The sequence below is a fragment of the Cervus canadensis genome, chromosome 5 (genome assembly GCF_019320065.1).
Source record: "Cervus canadensis isolate Bull #8, Minnesota chromosome 5, ASM1932006v1, whole genome shotgun sequence".
NCBI lineage: Eukaryota > Metazoa > Chordata > Mammalia > Artiodactyla > Cervidae > Cervus > Cervus canadensis.
In genome coordinates this window covers 67,289,236-67,307,595 of record NC_057390.1, presented here as the reverse complement: position 1 = coordinate 67,307,595, position 18,360 = coordinate 67,289,236, and the positions used below count along the sequence as shown (strand labels likewise).

The 18,360-nt window shown below is 36.7% G+C and overlaps 2 protein-coding genes across 11 annotated transcripts in view; both read left to right on the top strand.

The window, feature by feature from the left end:
• The window catches only part of PPP1CB (protein phosphatase 1 catalytic subunit beta), a 34,407-nt gene extending 25,019 nt beyond the window's left edge, over window positions 1-9,388 (top strand). For all 4 annotated transcript variants that reach the window (XM_043469043.1, XM_043469041.1, XM_043469040.1 and 1 more), the window contains exons 7-9: window positions 2,434-2,585; window positions 5,308-5,442; window positions 7,590-9,388. In XM_043469043.1, the coding sequence (XP_043324978.1) occupies window positions 2,434-2,585; window positions 5,308-5,442; window positions 7,590-7,694 (392 nt within the window). In that variant the 3' untranslated portion in view covers window positions 7,695-9,388. The remainder of the gene's footprint in view (window positions 1-2,433; window positions 2,586-5,307; window positions 5,443-7,589) is intronic.
• A 6,584-nt stretch (window positions 9,389-15,972) lies between these two features.
• Window positions 15,973-18,360, top strand: part of SPDYA (speedy/RINGO cell cycle regulator family member A) — a 49,449-nt gene continuing 47,061 nt past the window's right edge. For 3 of the 7 annotated variants that reach the window (XR_006269497.1, XM_043469033.1, XM_043469035.1), the window contains exon 1: window positions 15,973-17,173. Coding sequence is in view for 2 of the 7 variants with exons in the window: in XM_043469033.1 (XP_043324968.1) it covers window positions 17,100-17,173 (74 nt within the window). In the remaining 5 variants the exon portion in view is untranslated. Of the gene's footprint in view, window positions 17,178-18,360 lie in introns of all 7 variants that reach the window. The other 4 variants (XM_043469039.1, XM_043469037.1, XM_043469036.1 and 1 more) reach the window with 2 other exon arrangements.

Genomic DNA, 18,360 nt, shown 5'->3' with positions numbered 1-18,360 from the left:
CTAAGATTTATACTACCATTAGAATGATGAAGATGTTGTTGTCGCTAAATCACGTCCAACTCTTTTCGACCTGATGAACTGCAGTATGCCAGGCTTCCCTGTCCTTCACTATCTCCTGGAGTTTCAGTTCAGTTGCTCAGTTGTGTCTGATTCTGTGACTCCATGTACTGTAGCATGCCAGGCCTCCCTGTCCATCACCAACTCCTGGAGTTTACTCAGACTCATGTCCATTGAGTCAGTGATGTCATCGAACCATTTCATCCTCTGTCATGCCCTTCTCCTCCTGCCTTCAATTTTTCCCAGCATCAGGGTCTTTTCAAATGAGTCAGTTCTTTGCATCAGGTGGCCAAACTATTGGAGCTTCAGCTTTAGCATCAGTCTTTCCAGTGAATATTCAGGACTGATCTCCTTTAGGATGGACTGGTTAGATCTCCTTGCAGTCCACAGGACTCTCAAGAGTCTTCTCCAACACCACAGTTCAGAGGCATCAATTCTTCGACACTCAGCTTTCTTATAAGTCCAACTCTCACATCCATACATGACTACTGGAAAAACCGTAGCTTTCACTAGACAGACCTTTGCTGGCAAAGTAATGTCTCTGCTTTTTAATATGCGTCTAGGTTGATCATAGCTTTTCTTCCTAGGAGCAAGCATCTTTTAATTTCATGGCTGCAGTCACCATCTGCAGTGATTTTGGAGCCCTAAAAAATAAAGTCAGCCACTGTTTCCCCATCTGTTTGCTGTGAGGTAATGGGACCGGATGCCATGATCTTGGTTTTCTGAATGTTGAGTTTTAAGCCAAGTTTTTCACTCTTCTCTTTCACTTTCATCAAGAGGTTCTTTAGTTCTTCACTTTCTGCCATAAGGGTGGTATTATCTGCATATCTGAGGTTATTGATATTTCTCCCGGCAATCTTGATTCCAGCTTGTGTTCATCCTCATCCGTCCCAGAGTTTCTCATGATGTACTCTGCATATAAGTTAAATAAGCAGGGTGACAATACACAGCCTTGATGTACTCCTTCCCCTATTTGGAACCTGTCTGTTATTCCATGTCCAGTTCTAACTGTTGCTTCCTGACCTGCATACAGATTTCTTAAGAGGCAGGTCAGATGGTCTGGTATTCTCCTGTCTTTAAGAATTTTCCAGAGTTTGTTGTGGTCCACACAGACTTTGGCATAGTCAATAAAGCAGAAGTAGATGTTTTTCTGGAACTCTCTTGCTTTTTCGATGATCCAGCAGATGTTGGCAATTTGATCTCTTGTTCCTCTGCCTTTTCTAAATTCATCTTGAACATCTGCAAGTTCAAGATTCACGTACTATTGAATCCTGGCTTGGAGAATTTTGAACATTGCTGTGCTAATTAATGTGTGAGATGAGTGCAACTGTGCAGTAGTTTGAACATTCTTTGGCATTGCCTTTCTTTGGGATTGGAATGAAAACTGACCTTTTCAGTACTCTGGCCACTGCTGAGTTTTCCAAATTTGCTGGCATATTGAGTGCAGCACTTTGACGGCATCGTATTTTAGGATTTGAAAGAGCTCAACTGGAATTCCATCACCTCCACTAGCTTTGTTTGTAGTGATGCTTCCTCAGGCCCACTTGACTTCATATTCCAGGAGTTTGCTCATACTCAATGTCCATTGATTCAGTGATGCCTTCCAACCACCTCATCCGCTGTCACTAATATTTAAATATTTTTAGCTCTATTTTTTTTTTAAGCCTGAAACATTACTATAAAGTCAAGGATTTGATCTGATTTTGTTCCTCCATACCCTATTTAAATCTTCCAGGCTTTTGTAGAAAATGTTTTCTTCCCTCAAATCAAATTGATTTCTTCCCTCAAATCAAGTGTAGTTACAATGAAATCTCAGTTGGATTCACAGAATTAGACAAACTGATTCAGAGGTTTATATATAGAAGAACAAAGGATTAAAAGTAACCAAGACAGTCCTGAAGAAAATTATTGAGTGGGTATAGGCCTACTAAATGGAAAGATTTATTTAAAAGCTCTAGTTTATTGATGTCTCAGTGATAAAGTAGATTAATGGAATAGATTATAGCACCAGAAGCAGGATCGGTAGCTCTGTGAGGAAAGGATGAAATTATTCAGGAAATGCTGCTGAGTCAATTGGTATCCATACAGAGAGACTATAGACAAAAGATGAAGAGCCTTTTCCAATATCATGTTTAGAGCATTCCGTTCATATATTTCTTACCTGTTTCAAGGGCTGGGGAGTACTACCTTAAGCCAGGCAACATTGTATGTGTGGTTACTTTAACAAAAAATGGCTAAGTTTTATAGGCTGGGATACTAGGGGCAATGATTGGCAGTATTTATTGAAAGGTAGAAGGACAGGAGAAGAACTGTGATGTAGCTATACTTTACTTTATAAATTCTGTCTTTTCATTGCTGTGTTTTTATCGTTTAAAGGTTTGCTCTGTGATTTGCTGTGGTCTGACCCAGATAAGGATGTGCAAGGGTGGGGAGAAAATGATCGCGGTGTTTCCTTCACTTTTGGAGCTGATGTAGTCAGTAAATTTCTGAATCGTCATGATTTAGACTTGATTTGTCGAGCTCATCAGGTATGAGATACAAAACTTTTCGGATGTTTTGGTATTTATTAACTTCATCCAGGTCTATGTCTTTTTGCTTGTTTGTTTTTGGGTTTTTTTTTTTTTTTTTGAGAAAATTGAGATCTAAGAAAGCTAATTATAAAAATAAAAAAATAAAATAAAAAAAGAAAGCTAATTATTACAAGGAAAACAGAAGAGTTACTTAAATCCTATACTTTGATTTCACAATTAATAACCTAATGATTAGTTAACTCTTTCTTACCCTCTAAGAGGAAAGATGTCAAAGGAATATATTTTTGTAGTGTATGGCAATACTAACAAATTGTTCAATGCTTGTCTGCAACCTTCTAGAAATATTTGATCCCATTTTAATATGATAGTTACATATTATAGATAACAAATACATTGTGTGGGTTTTTATAAGAACAAACCACACTCTAAAAAGACATTTTTTAAATCATTGGGAAGATTTGATTATAGACTGTGTGTTAGATACCAAGGAGTCATCGTTAATTGATTTAGCTGCGATGAATTGTATTGTTACGTAAGAACGATGTCCATATTTTTCAGAAATGCATGCTCAAGTATGTAGTGATAAGATGTTTTGTTTTAAAATACATCAGAAAAAGGAGCAGGAGATAGATGAAATAAATGTAGAAAAGTCTGTCTTGGTATTTAATTGAATCAGGGTGGTAAGTAAATATCCAGTCCTCATGCTGTCTAGAACATAACTGATTTGAAATACACTGAAAAGCATTTTTAAAAATCTTTTTTAGCTGCTCTTACATATTTTAAATTTGTAAATATTTAAAGATTCCTTGTTTATTAAGGTAAACTTTATTGAGTTATTTATATGCTATATATACTTACATAGTTTTTTTCTGCAGCTTTGTGCCCCATAAACCTTGACTGCTTCACACATCTCTTTATGTGATCCTATGTGATAACACAGATGACAGGCTTCTCATTTTCTATACATGTTGTATATCACATGCCCTTTTTTCTGTTAAAATTTTCTAGTTCAATTGAATGAAGTCATATCCCCAAATTCTTTGTTTTTGGCAAAGTTGTCTTTTAATCAGTGAGCATTGTGTTTATATGAGATTTGTTGTGTTGTTCAGTCACTGAATTGTGTCCAGCTCTGTGACCCCGCGGACTGCAGCACACCAGACTCCTCTGTCCTCCACTGTCTCCCAGAGTTTGCTCAGATTCATGTCCATTTAGTTGGTGATGCTATCTAACCATCTCATCCTTTGCTTCTCTCTTTTGCCTTCAATCTTCCCAGCATAAGTCTTTTCCAGTGAGTCAGCTCCTTGCATCAAGTGGCCAAAAGTATTGGATGCTGAAGCTCCAATAAAGGAGCTTCTAAGGAATATTCAGGGTTGATTCCTTTAAGATTGACTGGTTTGATCTTCCAGTCAGGGGACTCTCAAGAGTCTTCTCTAGTACCACAATTCCAAAGCATCAATTCTGCAGCGCTCAGCCTTCTCTGCTTTTTGATATTCTATCTAGGTTTGTCATCACTTTCCTTCCAAGGAGCAAGTGTCTTAACTTCATGGCTGCAGTGATTTTGGAGAAAATAAAATCTGTCACTGCTTCTACTTTTTCCCCTCCTATTTCCCGTGCAGTGATGGATGCCATGGTCATTTTTTAGACACCTCCAAATCCTGTTCTGCTTATTTTCAAGCCTCTTACCTCTAAAATTAAGAGACTTATGATGGGAAACAACACAAAGTTTCCTTTAAAAAAAAAAAAAAAAAAACCTGTTCTTTTGGTAAATATGTGAATAAATAAACATATGAACAAGCAAACTAAGAACTAAAAGGACGTATTGAATGCCAGGCAGTATGCTGAGCTGGAGTCAATAAGATGGCCAAGGTCTTAACAGAAAAGGTTAATACCTAAATTTTACCATGAAGTAATAACAACAGGAACATGTGCCTGATACCTAGGTAGGAATTATATAAAAATGTAGATGGTTGTGGAAGTGCTTTCTCCAAGTATTATAGGATAATTTTGCTTAATCATAGTATACATAAAAGACTTCAAAATATATTTTTACCTGTTCTGTAAATAAATAGAAAATATTTACATGTCATTGCCTACCTCTCAAAGTTGTAGATCTGAGAAACATAAATTGTTTAATTCACTGAGGAATTGACAACAGGTTCTAGAAATCATCTTAAATCATTAAGGGAAAGAGTTATACACATACAAATCTATAGGCAGCTAATTTGTAGTAGCACGATCTATGTAAATTAAGCTCAGCTTAGTAAAGTTTTCAATGTTTGTAATACTAATAGGAAATTAGAAAGTAGATGAAGAAAAATGTTCATAACATAATCTTTTATTATCTGATTATTGTTCATTGAATTAAGGATTTTATATTTGGACCATAATGTCATCATCTAAGAAGTATTTGGTATCTCAGCTCCCTTTAGACACTGTTCCTATTAGCATATGGAGAATGGTAGTAGAACACTTGAAATGGTATTTTTAAACTTCAGTAATCATAAATTTATTTCATTTAAGCTAAAGTCTTGTCTTTATAGAAAAGGAAAGCCAATTTTAATGTTCTCAGGTAAGTTTAAGAATAAAAATCAGGCTTCCCAAACCAAATAAGGGTTTGTATTTTTTCAAGTCTTTGTCACATTCATCTTAATTAGTACTGATGGCTGAAAATTTTAAAAGATACATAAATGTTTTTTCCTTTTGACTTTTTCACTGCCAGGTTGTGGAAGATGGATATGAATTCTTTGCTAAGCGACAATTGGTAACCCTGTTTTCAGCCCCAAATTATTGTGGCGAGTTTGATAATGCTGGTGGAATGATGAGTGTGGATGAAACTTTGATGTGTTCGTTTCAGGTATGCTATATGTGTGCTTTGGTTTGTTTCTTCTTTTTTGTTCTCTTTTTAAATATAAATTTTTAACAACTGGAAATCTTTTTAATTGAAGTATAGTTGATTTAGAATATTGAATTAGTTTCTGGTGTACAGCAAAGTGTTACATACATATTCTTTTTTATATTCTTTTCCATTGTGATTTGTACAGTATATTGAATAGAGTTCCTTGTGCTGTACAGTAGGAACTTGTTATTTATTTAATTTATATATAGTAGTTTGTATCCCAAACTCCTAATTTATCCCTCCCCTACTCTTTTTCCCCTTTGGTAACTATAAGTTAACATATAGAAATCTAATTTAAAACTACTGTCAGAAGAATTTTCTTTCAGATTTTTGTTCTTTCCTTGAGCAAGTGTAGGAAAACAGTTTTATTCAGAAGTAATTATCACTGTTGGACTCCCTATAGATTTCTATTTTCCTTCACAAATACTCCAGTCTTTCAGGTATATATCTCAGAGTCTTAGGAAACCTAAGTCATGTCAGTCATTCTTGATAGCATGTGTTTAAATTGGTAAATTCCTGTATGAATCCTTAGGTAGTGGCTTCGCTACTAAAAGAATGTGAATTCAGATTTTGTTTTCTTTTGTAAGATGAATGGATGGGACAGGTGTTGAGGAGAAAGAGTTTATGAACTCTGATGAAAATGATGTAGAATATTTACCTAGAAAAACCTTCTGAATCTTAAACTATCCATTTGTGACTATAGAAACATTTACATTTTAAAAAGAGACCAGCTTTAGCATGCTACTTAATCATTCTTGATTCATGGACTAAAATAACTTTATTTTTTGTCCTTAACACACTATATTTCTCTTTAAAAATGTAAGAGGGGTTTCCATTACTATCAGCTAATACAATTGAATGCCAAATGTTTGATTTCTCATTCAGAATTTAAATGTAGTAACCAGGCCATATCCTTCAACATTTGCCATAATGGAATTGTATTAATAGTTTGTTTTGTGTGTGTGTGTGTGTGTGTGTGTGTGTGTTTTCCCCGTATAACCAAAGTATTGCTGGGGATGTGGAGAAGTTGGAACCTTATATATTGATAGTGGGAATGGAAAATGGTGCAGCCACTTTGGAAAATAGTTTGTCAGTTCCTGAAAAAGTTAAACGTAAAGTTTCTATATGACCCAGCATTTCCGCTCCTAGGTATATACCTAAAAGAATTGAAAACAGTACTCAAATACATGTATATATACATATTAATAGGAACATTATTTATAATAACCAAAGGTAGAAACAACCCAGATGTTCATTAGCTAAAGAATGAATAAACAAAATGTGGAGTATCTGTAAAATGGCATATTATTTGGCAATTAAAAGTAATAAAGTACACATACACGCTACATTAAAATCATTATCTCAGTGAAAGAAGCCAGTCACAATAGCACAAATTGTCTGGTTTCATTTATTTAAAATAGCCAGAAAAGACAGTTCAATAGAGGAAAGTAAAGTAGTGATTGCTTAAAGTTGAACGGGGTTAGGGCAGTCAATAATGGAAATAGAGTGAGTGAGTGCTTTTGGGAACAAGGTTTCTTCTTGGAGAGTGACAAACATGTTCTAGTGTTAGATTATACCAGTGGTTTCATAGTTGTAAATATGTTAAAAATTGTTGTCTTTCTACATTTTAAATGGTGAACTTTATGATACATAATAAATATAGCTTTTTTTAAAATGAAAGATCTGTATACACATAATAAATGAAGATTGAAGAATGTGTGACTAATTACCCTCTAAATAAGTAGGAGAACCTGAGTCTTTTGACTTAGTGTTTTTTCCTCATCACAGAGATACACTAGTTTGATTTTTTATACTTAGATCTAAGGATTGAATAGTTGATGGGTTTTGTGTACTTGAGCTTTTGTCACTAAATTGTCAATGAAATGACCAATAATAGTAATACTCAGATATTCAGACATTTGTACTTTTTATTTATTTTTTGATACTTTTTAAATGTGAGAAATGATTGTAAAACTTTGCTGTTTTTTTCCTACAATTTTATAATTGATGTCAAATTTATCGAGAAACCTACTATGTAACAAAAATTTCCTTAAACTTATTGTACTTGAAAAAGGTAACATTGTTATTAAATTATTTACTTTAAGATATTGAAACCATCTGAAAAGAAAGCTAAGTACCAATATGGTGGACTGAATTCAGGACGTCCTGTCACTCCACCTCGAACAGCTAATCCACCGAAGAAAAGGTGAAGAAAGGAACTCTGTAAAGAAACCATCAGATTTGTTAAGGACATACTTCATAATCTTTAAGTGTGCACTGTAAAACCATCCAGCCATTTGACACCCTTTATGATGTCACACCTTTAACTTAAGGAGACGGGTAAAGGATCTTAAATTTTTTTCTAATAGAAAGATGTGCTACACTGTATTGTAATAAGTATACTCTGTTATAATATTCAACAAAGTTAAATCCAAATTCAGAATTACCCATTAAAGTTACATCTTCACGTATCACAGTTTTTAAAGCTGAAAAGCATCCCAGTTAAACTAGATGTGATAGTTAAACCAGACGAAAGCATGATGATCCATCTGTGTAATGTGGTTTTAGTGTTGCTTGGTTGTTTAATTATTTTGGGCTTGTTTTGTTTTTGTTTGTTTGTTTTTGCTGAAATAATGGCAAATTCTTTAAATTTTTTCCCCAAACATTTTAAAAAGTGCAATGTGGGAAGATTTTTGAAGACATTCATCAACTATTAATTTTCCATTGCTTATTTACTTATGTACCTGTTTGATCTTACTAAGAAAACTTATGCCTCATTACAGTAAAAAGGAATTTAGAGATATTTTTAAAAATATGCAAACTGTCCAATTGAGTGATTTAATCAGTTTGGGCAACCGTTACAGCTGATAGTGAATATTTTGCTTCATACAGAAATTGCCACTGATTTGAGTTTGTGCACTCTAATTTTAACTTATTGATGCTCTATTGTGCAGTAGCATTTCATTTAACTTTAAGATAAGGCTCATTTAGTATACCCAACTAGTTGGTAATGTGATTATGTGGTATCTTGGCTTTAGGTTTTAATTCGCACGAAACACCTTTTTGGCATGCTTAACTTTCTGGTAACACCCTCACCTGCATTGGTTTTGTTTTTTGGGGTTTTTTTTTTTGTTCTTGTTTTTTTTTTTAGATCCACAGAACATGAGAATCCTTTTTTGACAAGCCTTGGAAAGCTGACACTATTTTTTCTCCCTCTGTACGAAGGATGTATTTATATGAATGCTGGTCAGTGGGACATTTGTCAACCATGGGTATTGGGTGCTTGACTGTCTAATATTGCCATGTGAATGTTGTATACGATTGTAAGGCTTATGTCACTAAAGATTTTTATTCTGATTTTTCATGATCAAAATTCATATGATATTGTATAGACATGCTTTGTAGTGAACTATAGTAGCAATAATTTCTGTACATGATCAAGGGTTTATTGCAGCATTTCTTTTCCTGTTCTCTTTTTTTTAAGGGTAGTATTAACAAATGACAGGAGTAGAAGAGTCAACATAAAGATTTTAGGAGAACTTACAAGATACTGATTTGTAATTCTTTGGGTGCAACACTTTTGGATGTGATTCTAAAAGCTATTATTGAGCATTGTCAAATTTGTAAGCTTCATAGGGATGGACATCATATTTATAAATGCCCTCCTATAAGTGCTACCATAGATGTGAAATTCTTGACCTTAATATCGTCTTGAAAATATAAATTGAGAATTCTATTAACTTACATCTTAAGAATTGGCGTATTGTATTACTGCAGGAGATTTGATTTTTAGCACAGTGCAAAGTTCTATCAAATGCATATGTCTTTTTTTTTTTCTAATTCCATTTTGTTTTAAAGCACATTTTAAATGTAGTTTTCTCATTAGTAAAAGTTGTCTAATTGATATGAAGCCTGACTGGTTATTTTAGTCCTTTTTTTTCCTTTACAGCAAAACATTTAAACACATTTTATTCAAATAGATTTTTGATATCTTCTATGCTGAATTGTTTCTATTTAAAAATTGTTCATATACTGCTTATGATATATTAGGTCAAACAGGCTTTTATCTAATGTGATTTAAATATCTTTCCAACTGAAGAGTAAGTTGAACAATTTTTAATAGAATTTTAGATGTACTCTTGGTAGTCACAGTGTGGGGTCTAGAAAAATAAGCCTTTGTGAGGAAGCAGGGCAGTCTTTTATTAATTTTAGTATTAGTCAAAACACATTAATTTGAATCCTGTATACTGAGTTTTTATAATAATTTAGTCAGGTTAATACTGAATAGTCACTAATGAAGCAAATTAATATTGGTCATTGAATTTGAAGAAGGAAAATTTATCACATTTTAAAATTATTCAGTCTTCAAACCACTTTTAACAGCTTCTTTTCATATACTGTGTTCATTACAAATATTATTTGCTTGGTAACACTGTTACTTGAAATAAATAAAACTTTGTTTCTTAGGAGAAGAGTATTTAAAATTCTAGCGTCACTAATTTCTATTGTTATTCCCTGTAATTAATTTATGTCATTTTTCCTCTCTGAATTTTAATGATTTTCTGTATTCAAATTTATCTTTATTCTAAATGTCATGACATTCAAAGTCACTGAACACACTAGATAACTGAGATAATGTGATGGATCACATGGATTATGTTGGTCAGTTTCTGTTCTTGAATGGAAAGAATCAACTACAAATATTTGAAGCTTTAGCATTCACTATTTTAACTTTGCTTAGGGACCGTTTTAATCTTGATCAGCAAGACTGGTTTGTTCAAAATGCTGGGTCAAAATACCTGCAAGCAGAATTTTAAAGTTTAAAAAAAATGACTAATTGGAAGTATGAGCGGTTATAGGCCTTTTTAAAAAATTCATCTGAGGGAAAACCGGGAGCATCTTGAGATGTCTCTTAAGAATATGTAAAACTATATTATTAATATAGTGAGCCCAAGAACTTAAATATATCTCCATTTATAAGTTCAGATACATTCCTTTTTGTCTTTGGCAACTGTAACTTTTGAACCAATAAAACACCAAAATTTTTTTCTTTCACATTCTAAAAATGTGTTTAGGAAAATAGGCAGGCTTACTCTACTCTTGCTACCATGACTTAATCCACATCTTCTGTTCCTTGTAAATCCATCCATGAATAAAAACTGTGCCTGAAAAGATACTTAACAGCCTCACTGTACCAGTTGCCTGACATAGAAATACTGTGTCCCTCTTTGTTAATAGAGTTTAGGGTTTTATAACTTCCCTAAACAGCTAAAAAGTGGTTAAAAGGAGTGTAAAGTGATAGCATACCTTGCAAAGTGAACAGTAGTTAAGTAAGACATAAGTTGATTCCATGTAAGTACATACTTTAAAATTTTATTATCTTGATTCTCTTTATAATGTTTCAACAAAAGTGAAATTTAGATGCAATGTAGAAATTTTGATCTCTTGTTCAAGTTTTACCTATACATTTGAATGCCAGAATTTCTAAATAAATCCATTGATCAGAAAAAAATTTTAAGTCAAAACTTACTTTCTTTAGCTACCACCTCTTCTTACATTGGTTGACTTATTAAATCATAAAATTGTTTAATTTCTCATTGTTTCTTTCTTTACAGGTGGTCAGTGTTTTATTAAACCTTATTTTTACATTGTTTTTAGTTGCTTAGTCATGTTCAGCTGTGACCCCCAAGGACTCTAGCGCTCCAGGCTCCTCTGTCCATGGGATTTTCCAGGCAAGAATATTGGAGTGGGGTGCAATTTCCTTCTCCAGGGGATGTCCCCCACCGGGGATTGAAGGTGGATTCTTTACTGTCTGAGCCACCAGGGAAACACTTATTTTTTATTCTACTTTATTCTTAAGTAGCCATAGATCTTTGCTTTTTTCCTCTTAGGGATCTTTGCCAATTAATGTTACAAAATCTTACTTGTAACACACGTTATTTGGGGTATCAGTAGTGTGGAAGCTTATAAGTGTGTTGTGTGGTCTGTGTTGTACATATGTGAAACAAAGTGATAATAAACTTCCCGAAGCTCATAGACTCAGCATTTCTTTGATACTATGTACAAAAAGGTGGGAACCTAAGGTCTCTCCCTAGAGGCTTTCTGTTAAGCCTGGCCTGAGCTCACCAAGTAAGATAATGCATTAATTTTTGCAGCTTTCTAAAGCTGAGTAATTCAGTGGATGTACAGGCCAAAAAATCTTCTGAGAGGGCAGTGAGACTACAACTAAGCATCTGAAATTATCATATTATTATACTAATTATAATTATTACTAGTTATTAAAATAGTGTGCCTTTTAGTATACTAATTTATAGTCTTACCATGTATAAACAGGGAGTTTTGACAAAGTCACAAAGACGTAATATAGAGCAACAATAAAGAAGTAGTCCAGAGAAGTCCTTACTATATGTAACAAGTTTAATTGGAATAACTTGTTATATGTAACAATAATCAAATAATAATAGATCTTCTAATATATTTCTTGGGGGGAAAAGAGCAGAGGAAACGAAACTGGGGTGGTGTTGATATAAGGCTACACTCCAATATGTAATTCTCAAACTGATACTGGCACCGTTTGAAAATGCTTTCACTCACCAACAGGTTATTAACAAACTGACACCTATCCTACCATTCTTGGGCAAACACGAACTCTGTCTCTATAGCTTTCAGTATAGTAAGGATTCCTGAAAAGGCAGGTGTGAGGGGTGGAGTCACCTTAAGCATATTCTGGTAGAACTCAGGAAATTACTCAGTACTTCAGAAAAACTTATGTGAGGCCCAGGGCCCCATTCTTAGCACATGTATCTGTTACACAGTATATGCCTTAAGTTTGAGAAACAAATCCCCGTCTAACAAGATAACTGCCCTCAGGTTTTGTAGCCCATCTTAGTTGGGGCTTGGTCATGCCACTGAAAATCAAATTATCTGCTGTACAGATCGATTAGTATGTTGGGTATTCCTACAAAAAGTTCTTTTTGGTCCTTAGAAGCCTTTGGGTCTGATATGATATGATATGAAGTCACTCAGTTGTATCCGACTCTTTGCGACCCCGTGGACTGTAGCCCACCAGGCTCCTCTGTCCATGGGATTCTTCAGGCAAGAATATTGGAGTGGATTGCCATTTCCTCAGTCTAATTGTATGTGACTAGAATATAAACGCATATGGACCAGAGATTTTTGTCTCTTGTTTGCTGATGTGTCTACAGCTCCTATATGCCTGGCACATAGTACGGATGCAGATGTTGGTTTAATGAATGACAAATGAGTTTCAAAAATTACTGGTTTTGTTTTGACACTTTGATCTTTTGGAGAAATTAGTCAAAAATAGTTCCAGTTTTTATCCTCATCTAACTGCTTTTTCTGTCTTAGAAGAATGCTGGAATAGTCTCAGGAGAAAATTGATTTGGGTCTGTATGGCAAAAATAGTCTGTTGTCAGAACTATAATCCTTATTTGGTAAAACATTGGTAAATAATGAGAAGTCAATGTTCAGTTGGTTGAAGGAACATTTCTCAGCTAGTTGCTGACAGGCACATTGTGGAGGTTGTCTCTTGTTCAGTATCAAACTTTTCAATATCTTTATGGTTACTTTCTTGCCTCCCCTTTGCTGCATTTTATTTAGGTTTTATTCTATTGACCTTAAAGTCATCTTTGTTGTGAGCCACTTCAAACATTTTTAGGAAGGTGATGTAGTTTGTGTGACACTTTGTCTTTCAAAAGTCAACCTAGTAAATGAACACTTAAAACTTAACACTTAAAACCAGGAATCAAAACTTGAAAGTGAACAGGCTGTTGGCTCAATTTAACAAATAAGGATTATGTCATAAGTAGAAGCTAGAATGAGGAGAAATAAAAATAGATATTTTCATTACTGGACAAAAAAGTGAGGTACAGTGGAGAAAACTGGAGAGAAGTTTTCTCTTTGATTACTGCTCAATGCTAATACTTCTGAAGAGTTTTTAACCTCTACCATATAAAAGAGCAATTAGCCATACTTGGTCATAGTACAAAATTCCAGGAAGCGAATTTTGCCCACCTTGAATCAGTGGCTGGACCTTGAGATTAATCTTTGTCATACAAAGTCTGAAAACATGACGGTAAGATGTTGACAAATGGAAACTCTTACATAAAATTAGTACATACAGCTCCTTGGCAAATGAATTTAGTTAGCATTGATAATCTTGCTTAGTTGAAAATGTGCATACTCTAAAAGCCAACAGTTTCACTTTAAAGCATTTATAGAAAAACTCCATGTGTGCCCTGTGGGGCATACATATATAAACAGAAGTAGTGTTCAAAATATTTGACTTTAATACATGTGCACTGATCAGTCAACCAACCAACTAATCAGAGCCTGTGTAAGCTATAAATAACTTAAGTGGCCTTACAGACAGCACACCAGAAAACCAGGTCTGTGTATGGGAATACTTATATCAGTCATAGCAAAAAATAACCCAAATGACTTGACAGGAGCATTGATTCATTACAGTATATTTATAGAACAATCCTATACAGAATGAAAATGATTCACTGTCATGCATTAGCATGTCTAAGTCTTAAAAGTATGGAGAATAAAGAGAATGTTAAGTTTTCAAACAAGATTTATGCTTGGGAATATGGTAAATCTAAAAAAAATGGAATGGGGGAATTCCCTGGCAGTCCAGTGGTTAGGCTTTTAGAGCCCCTGGGAGGAGGAGGGGTATGGAGTGGGAAAAACAGAAGTCACCTCTTCAGGGAAGTAAGGGGGGGGAGGAGGAGTATACAGAATCTCAACAGTATTATGTTCTATTCCTTGGGTCTTAGGTTTCATGCCTTTTTTGGTGGGTAGTGGTTTCTTGAGTGTTTATACTTGGCTTGCATATATATTACTAATATTTTTGTACATATCAAATATTTCATTTTTTAAACTTGTATGCAATCCCATTTATGTAAAAGATGCCTGGATTTTGATTTAAAATGGGAGATGTCCAGTTCTACCTTTCACTTAAACACTGTGGAGCCACTGTAAAACCTTAACTGGCCTGATTTCAATTTTGTTGTCTTAGGGAAAAGGCCCAAGGAAAGGGAGTGAGATGAGTGAATGGCCGGTTAGTGGAGCAATCAAAACACATTTATAGATGGGCTTTTATGGGCTCCCTTTATGGCACCTCAAAATTGTAACGTCAAAGATCATTGATCATGGGTCACCATAACAAATATAATGAAAATATTTGAAATACTGCAAGAATTACCAAAATGTGACAGAGACATAATGTGAGAAAATGCTGCTGGAAAACCTGTGCTAACAGACTGGCACAGGTCTGTTAGGGTTGTCACAAACCTTCAATCTGTAAAAAAGAAAATGTAATATCTGCAAAGCAGCATGCCTGTAGTAGACATTCAGTGTTCAGTAAACATTCTGTACCCAAGGCTGGAAACTAGTAATCACAGTAAACCCTGATACCTTGGGGAAAAAAGAACCACCAGAGAAAGCAGGATGAGGCTTCAAGCAGTGTTTTTTCAAGAGAATCAGTATTTTAAGGTTTTCACAGCCAATTTGTTTCTTGGTTCATTCGAGAAAATGTCCAAGAAGCTTAAAATGAAAAATGAGTTCCCAGATTGTATCCTCTTACATGTAGGTGGTTTTTGCCATCCTCTAACTGGGTGAGAGCCCAAGAAAGAAGGGAACTAAATAATCGTTCTTCAGAGTTGCTGACTGAGGAACTAATTGCTAGGAAGTACCATAAATAGGGGGCTTTCCAGGCTGCTCAGTAATAAAGAATCTGCCTGCAGGAGATCCGGTTTCCATCCCTGGGTAGGGAAGATCCCCTGGAGTAGCAAATGGCAACTGACTCCAGTATTCTTGCCTGGAGAATACCATGGATAGAAGAGCCTGGCAGGCTACACAGTCCATGGAGTCACAAAGAGTTGGACAGGACTGAGCTTGCATGCACCACAAAGTAGGCAAGGCCAAATTCCTTTTTAAGTGTACATGAAATTAGCAGTGGCTGACTTTATTTTAAGGGGCTCCAAAATCACTGCAGATAGTGACTGCAGCCATGAAATTAAAAGACGCTTCCTCCTTGGAAGGAAAGTTATGACCAACCTAGACAGTATATTACAAAGCAGAGACATTACTTTGCCAGTAAAGGTCTGTCTAGTGAAAGCTACGGTTTTTCCAGTAGTCATGTATGGATGTGACAGTTGGACTATAAGAAAGCTGAGCACTGAAGAATTGATGCTTCTGAACTGTGGTGTTGGAGAAGACTCTTGAGAGTCCCTTGGACTGCAAGGAGATCCAACCAGTCCATCCTAAAGGAGATCAGTCCTGAATATTCCTTGGAAGGACTGATACTGAAGCTGAAACTCCAATACTTTGGCCACCTGATGCAAAGAGTCGACTCATTGGAAAAGACCCTGATGCTGGGAAAGATTGAAGAAGAGCGCAACAGATGATGCGATTGTTGGATGGCATCACCGACTCAATGGACATGAACTTGGGCAAATTCTGGGAGATAGGGACAGGGAAGCCTGGTGTGCTACAGTCCATGGGGTCGCAAAGAGTCAAGACACGACTTCGCGACTGAATAGCAACAACAGTGGTGGTAACTGAAAAATCTAGAAGCAATGCAAATATCAAAACGATTTAAATTTGGCCCATCCATTCTGGAGTAGTATGCAGTCATTCAAAAGACTTAGAAGACTGCAGCAACGTGATATATCAAAGGGGTGAAGAAGCAGGTTATAAATTAGAAGGGAAGAAGAAAAGCTGTCAGGGACAAAATTAAATGCTATGAAGAATCCTTTTACTTATTCATTGAACAAACATTAAGCACCTTACATCCTAGGCACCAGGCCAAAGGCTAGAATGCCGCCAAAACGAAAAGGTTCCTGTAGAAGTTAGAACAAGAGATTTAATAGGATAGAAGAACATTACCCCTTCTCACAGTGAGCCACAGTATTCATACATTTTTCAGTTTAAGTTGCCTTTTCCTCTGTTTCTGTAATTATTTTAACGTAGCAGCAATTTATACTGCTGCAAAGTTCCTCTCTGATTCTTCGTCCTCCCGCTATTGATGTCTCCGTTTTTCGCGTACCTGCCAGTGTATATACTTGGTGCGGTGGGGCAGTATTTCCGACACAGCGGTGCCTCTCCGTCTCGCTGGAGGGAAGATAAATGGCTCTAATCCAGGCCTGACTTTGGTATGTGCCCAGGGGAAAGGGGTTGAGTTAGAAGGCAAGAAGAGGCCTGGTAAGGTCCCGCCTTTTTACCAGGCCCTTTCGGGGAGGGGAACAAGAAAAGGTAACGGTAAAAGGTCGGCAGGCGTCGCGCGCAGCCTCGGGCTAGCCCCGCCTCAAGGGGCGGGCTCCGGGCGCTGATTGGCCTGCGTCGGCTTCGCTCGGGTTGGCGGGAGGTCTCGGGGCCGGCGGTGCCGCGGTGGAGCGAGCTGCGAGTAACCGTCTGAGGCGTAGGGCGTCTGGGAAAGGCTGGCCGCCGGTCCGGCCTTTGCTCACCCGCCTCAGGTTTCCGCAGGTACCCTCCGCTCGCTCTTCGGCTTCGGGCCTCGCCGGCGACTCTACAGTTTTGGTTGTGCCTGGCCCCTCCGCCCCCTCTTGCCTCCAACCCCGCCGGCCTAAATGTGTGAGGCTATGGCGGCGGCGTCTCGACCCCTTCCTCACACACTTCCGCCCTTGAGTTTCTTCAGGTGCCGGTGGGTAGGTGGAGGCGTCGCGGTAGGACTGCGCAGAGCCGGGAGGAGCGGGGTGGAGGACGACAGTGTAGTAGAGAGAGGAGGCAGGGCGCGCCCCTCGGCCGTGTTTGTTGGTGTTTGCCGCACTTTGCTCACCAGCTCAGCTGGTTGTGCTCACTCGTCGGCGGGGGAGAGGACAAAGGAGACCAAGGCTCGTCCCCAAGGGCTCGCCGTGCCCTCTCCTCAGCGGGCGCTGGCCCCTTCGGAAAGGAAGGCCTTTAGGAAAGAGCTCGCGCCTCCGCGCAGCCGGCCCGTCTTTATACAGCTGAGCGCGGGATAGCAGTGTTTTTAATTCATCCTGCCTCTTGTATCCCATTAAACGCATCTTTTTTTTCCAGGAGCATCTGCACCAGAATCCTGAGACCTGAGTTGCTGTATCTCAGGGCTATGCCCTTAGCCCATTTATCAAATTTACAAATGTCCTTTCCTAACATTTGCAGTACGACTGTAGGCCAGCTAGCTTCAGTTAAAAAAAAAATTTTTTTTAAACTTTAGAAGTAATTGAAAGCCTGTCTATTTACAAACTTTATTCTATATCATAAACACATTAAAATATACCTATGGTGCCTGTTACCAGTGAAATTTTAACATTTAAATTACGTTTATTAGTTGAGGTGAAATTTGGTTATCTGTCATATTGGGACTCTTCAAAGATACTCTTCTGTTAAAAAGATACAATAATAGTGCTGCCATAGGTTGAGTTTTTGCCAAACATTCAGCACTGTGCATTATTCATATGGTTCCTTTCCTGATTAACCCTCCAAAATATGTATTATAACAATACCTGATAATAGGTAACTTTAAATGAATACTTACTATGTACCAGCTTCTAAAAAAAAAGTGCTTTTATTATTTCAATATCACAAGCGAGAAAAGAGAGACTCCAAGAAGTTAAATAACCTAAGATCATATCACTGGAGAGAATCAGGTCTTAATCCAGGTCTCTTGTCCAGTATTTTAACATTTATTCTCAGCCAGTTCTGTCCCTTTGCCTTCATTCATACTTTAAAATCCTGTCCTATAATATGGAGATTCCTTTAAATATTAGGAATAAACCACCATATGACCCAGCAATCCCTTTCCTAGACATACCCTGAGTGAATGAAGTAGCTCAGTCGCTTCCAACTCTTTGCAACCTGGTGGACTGT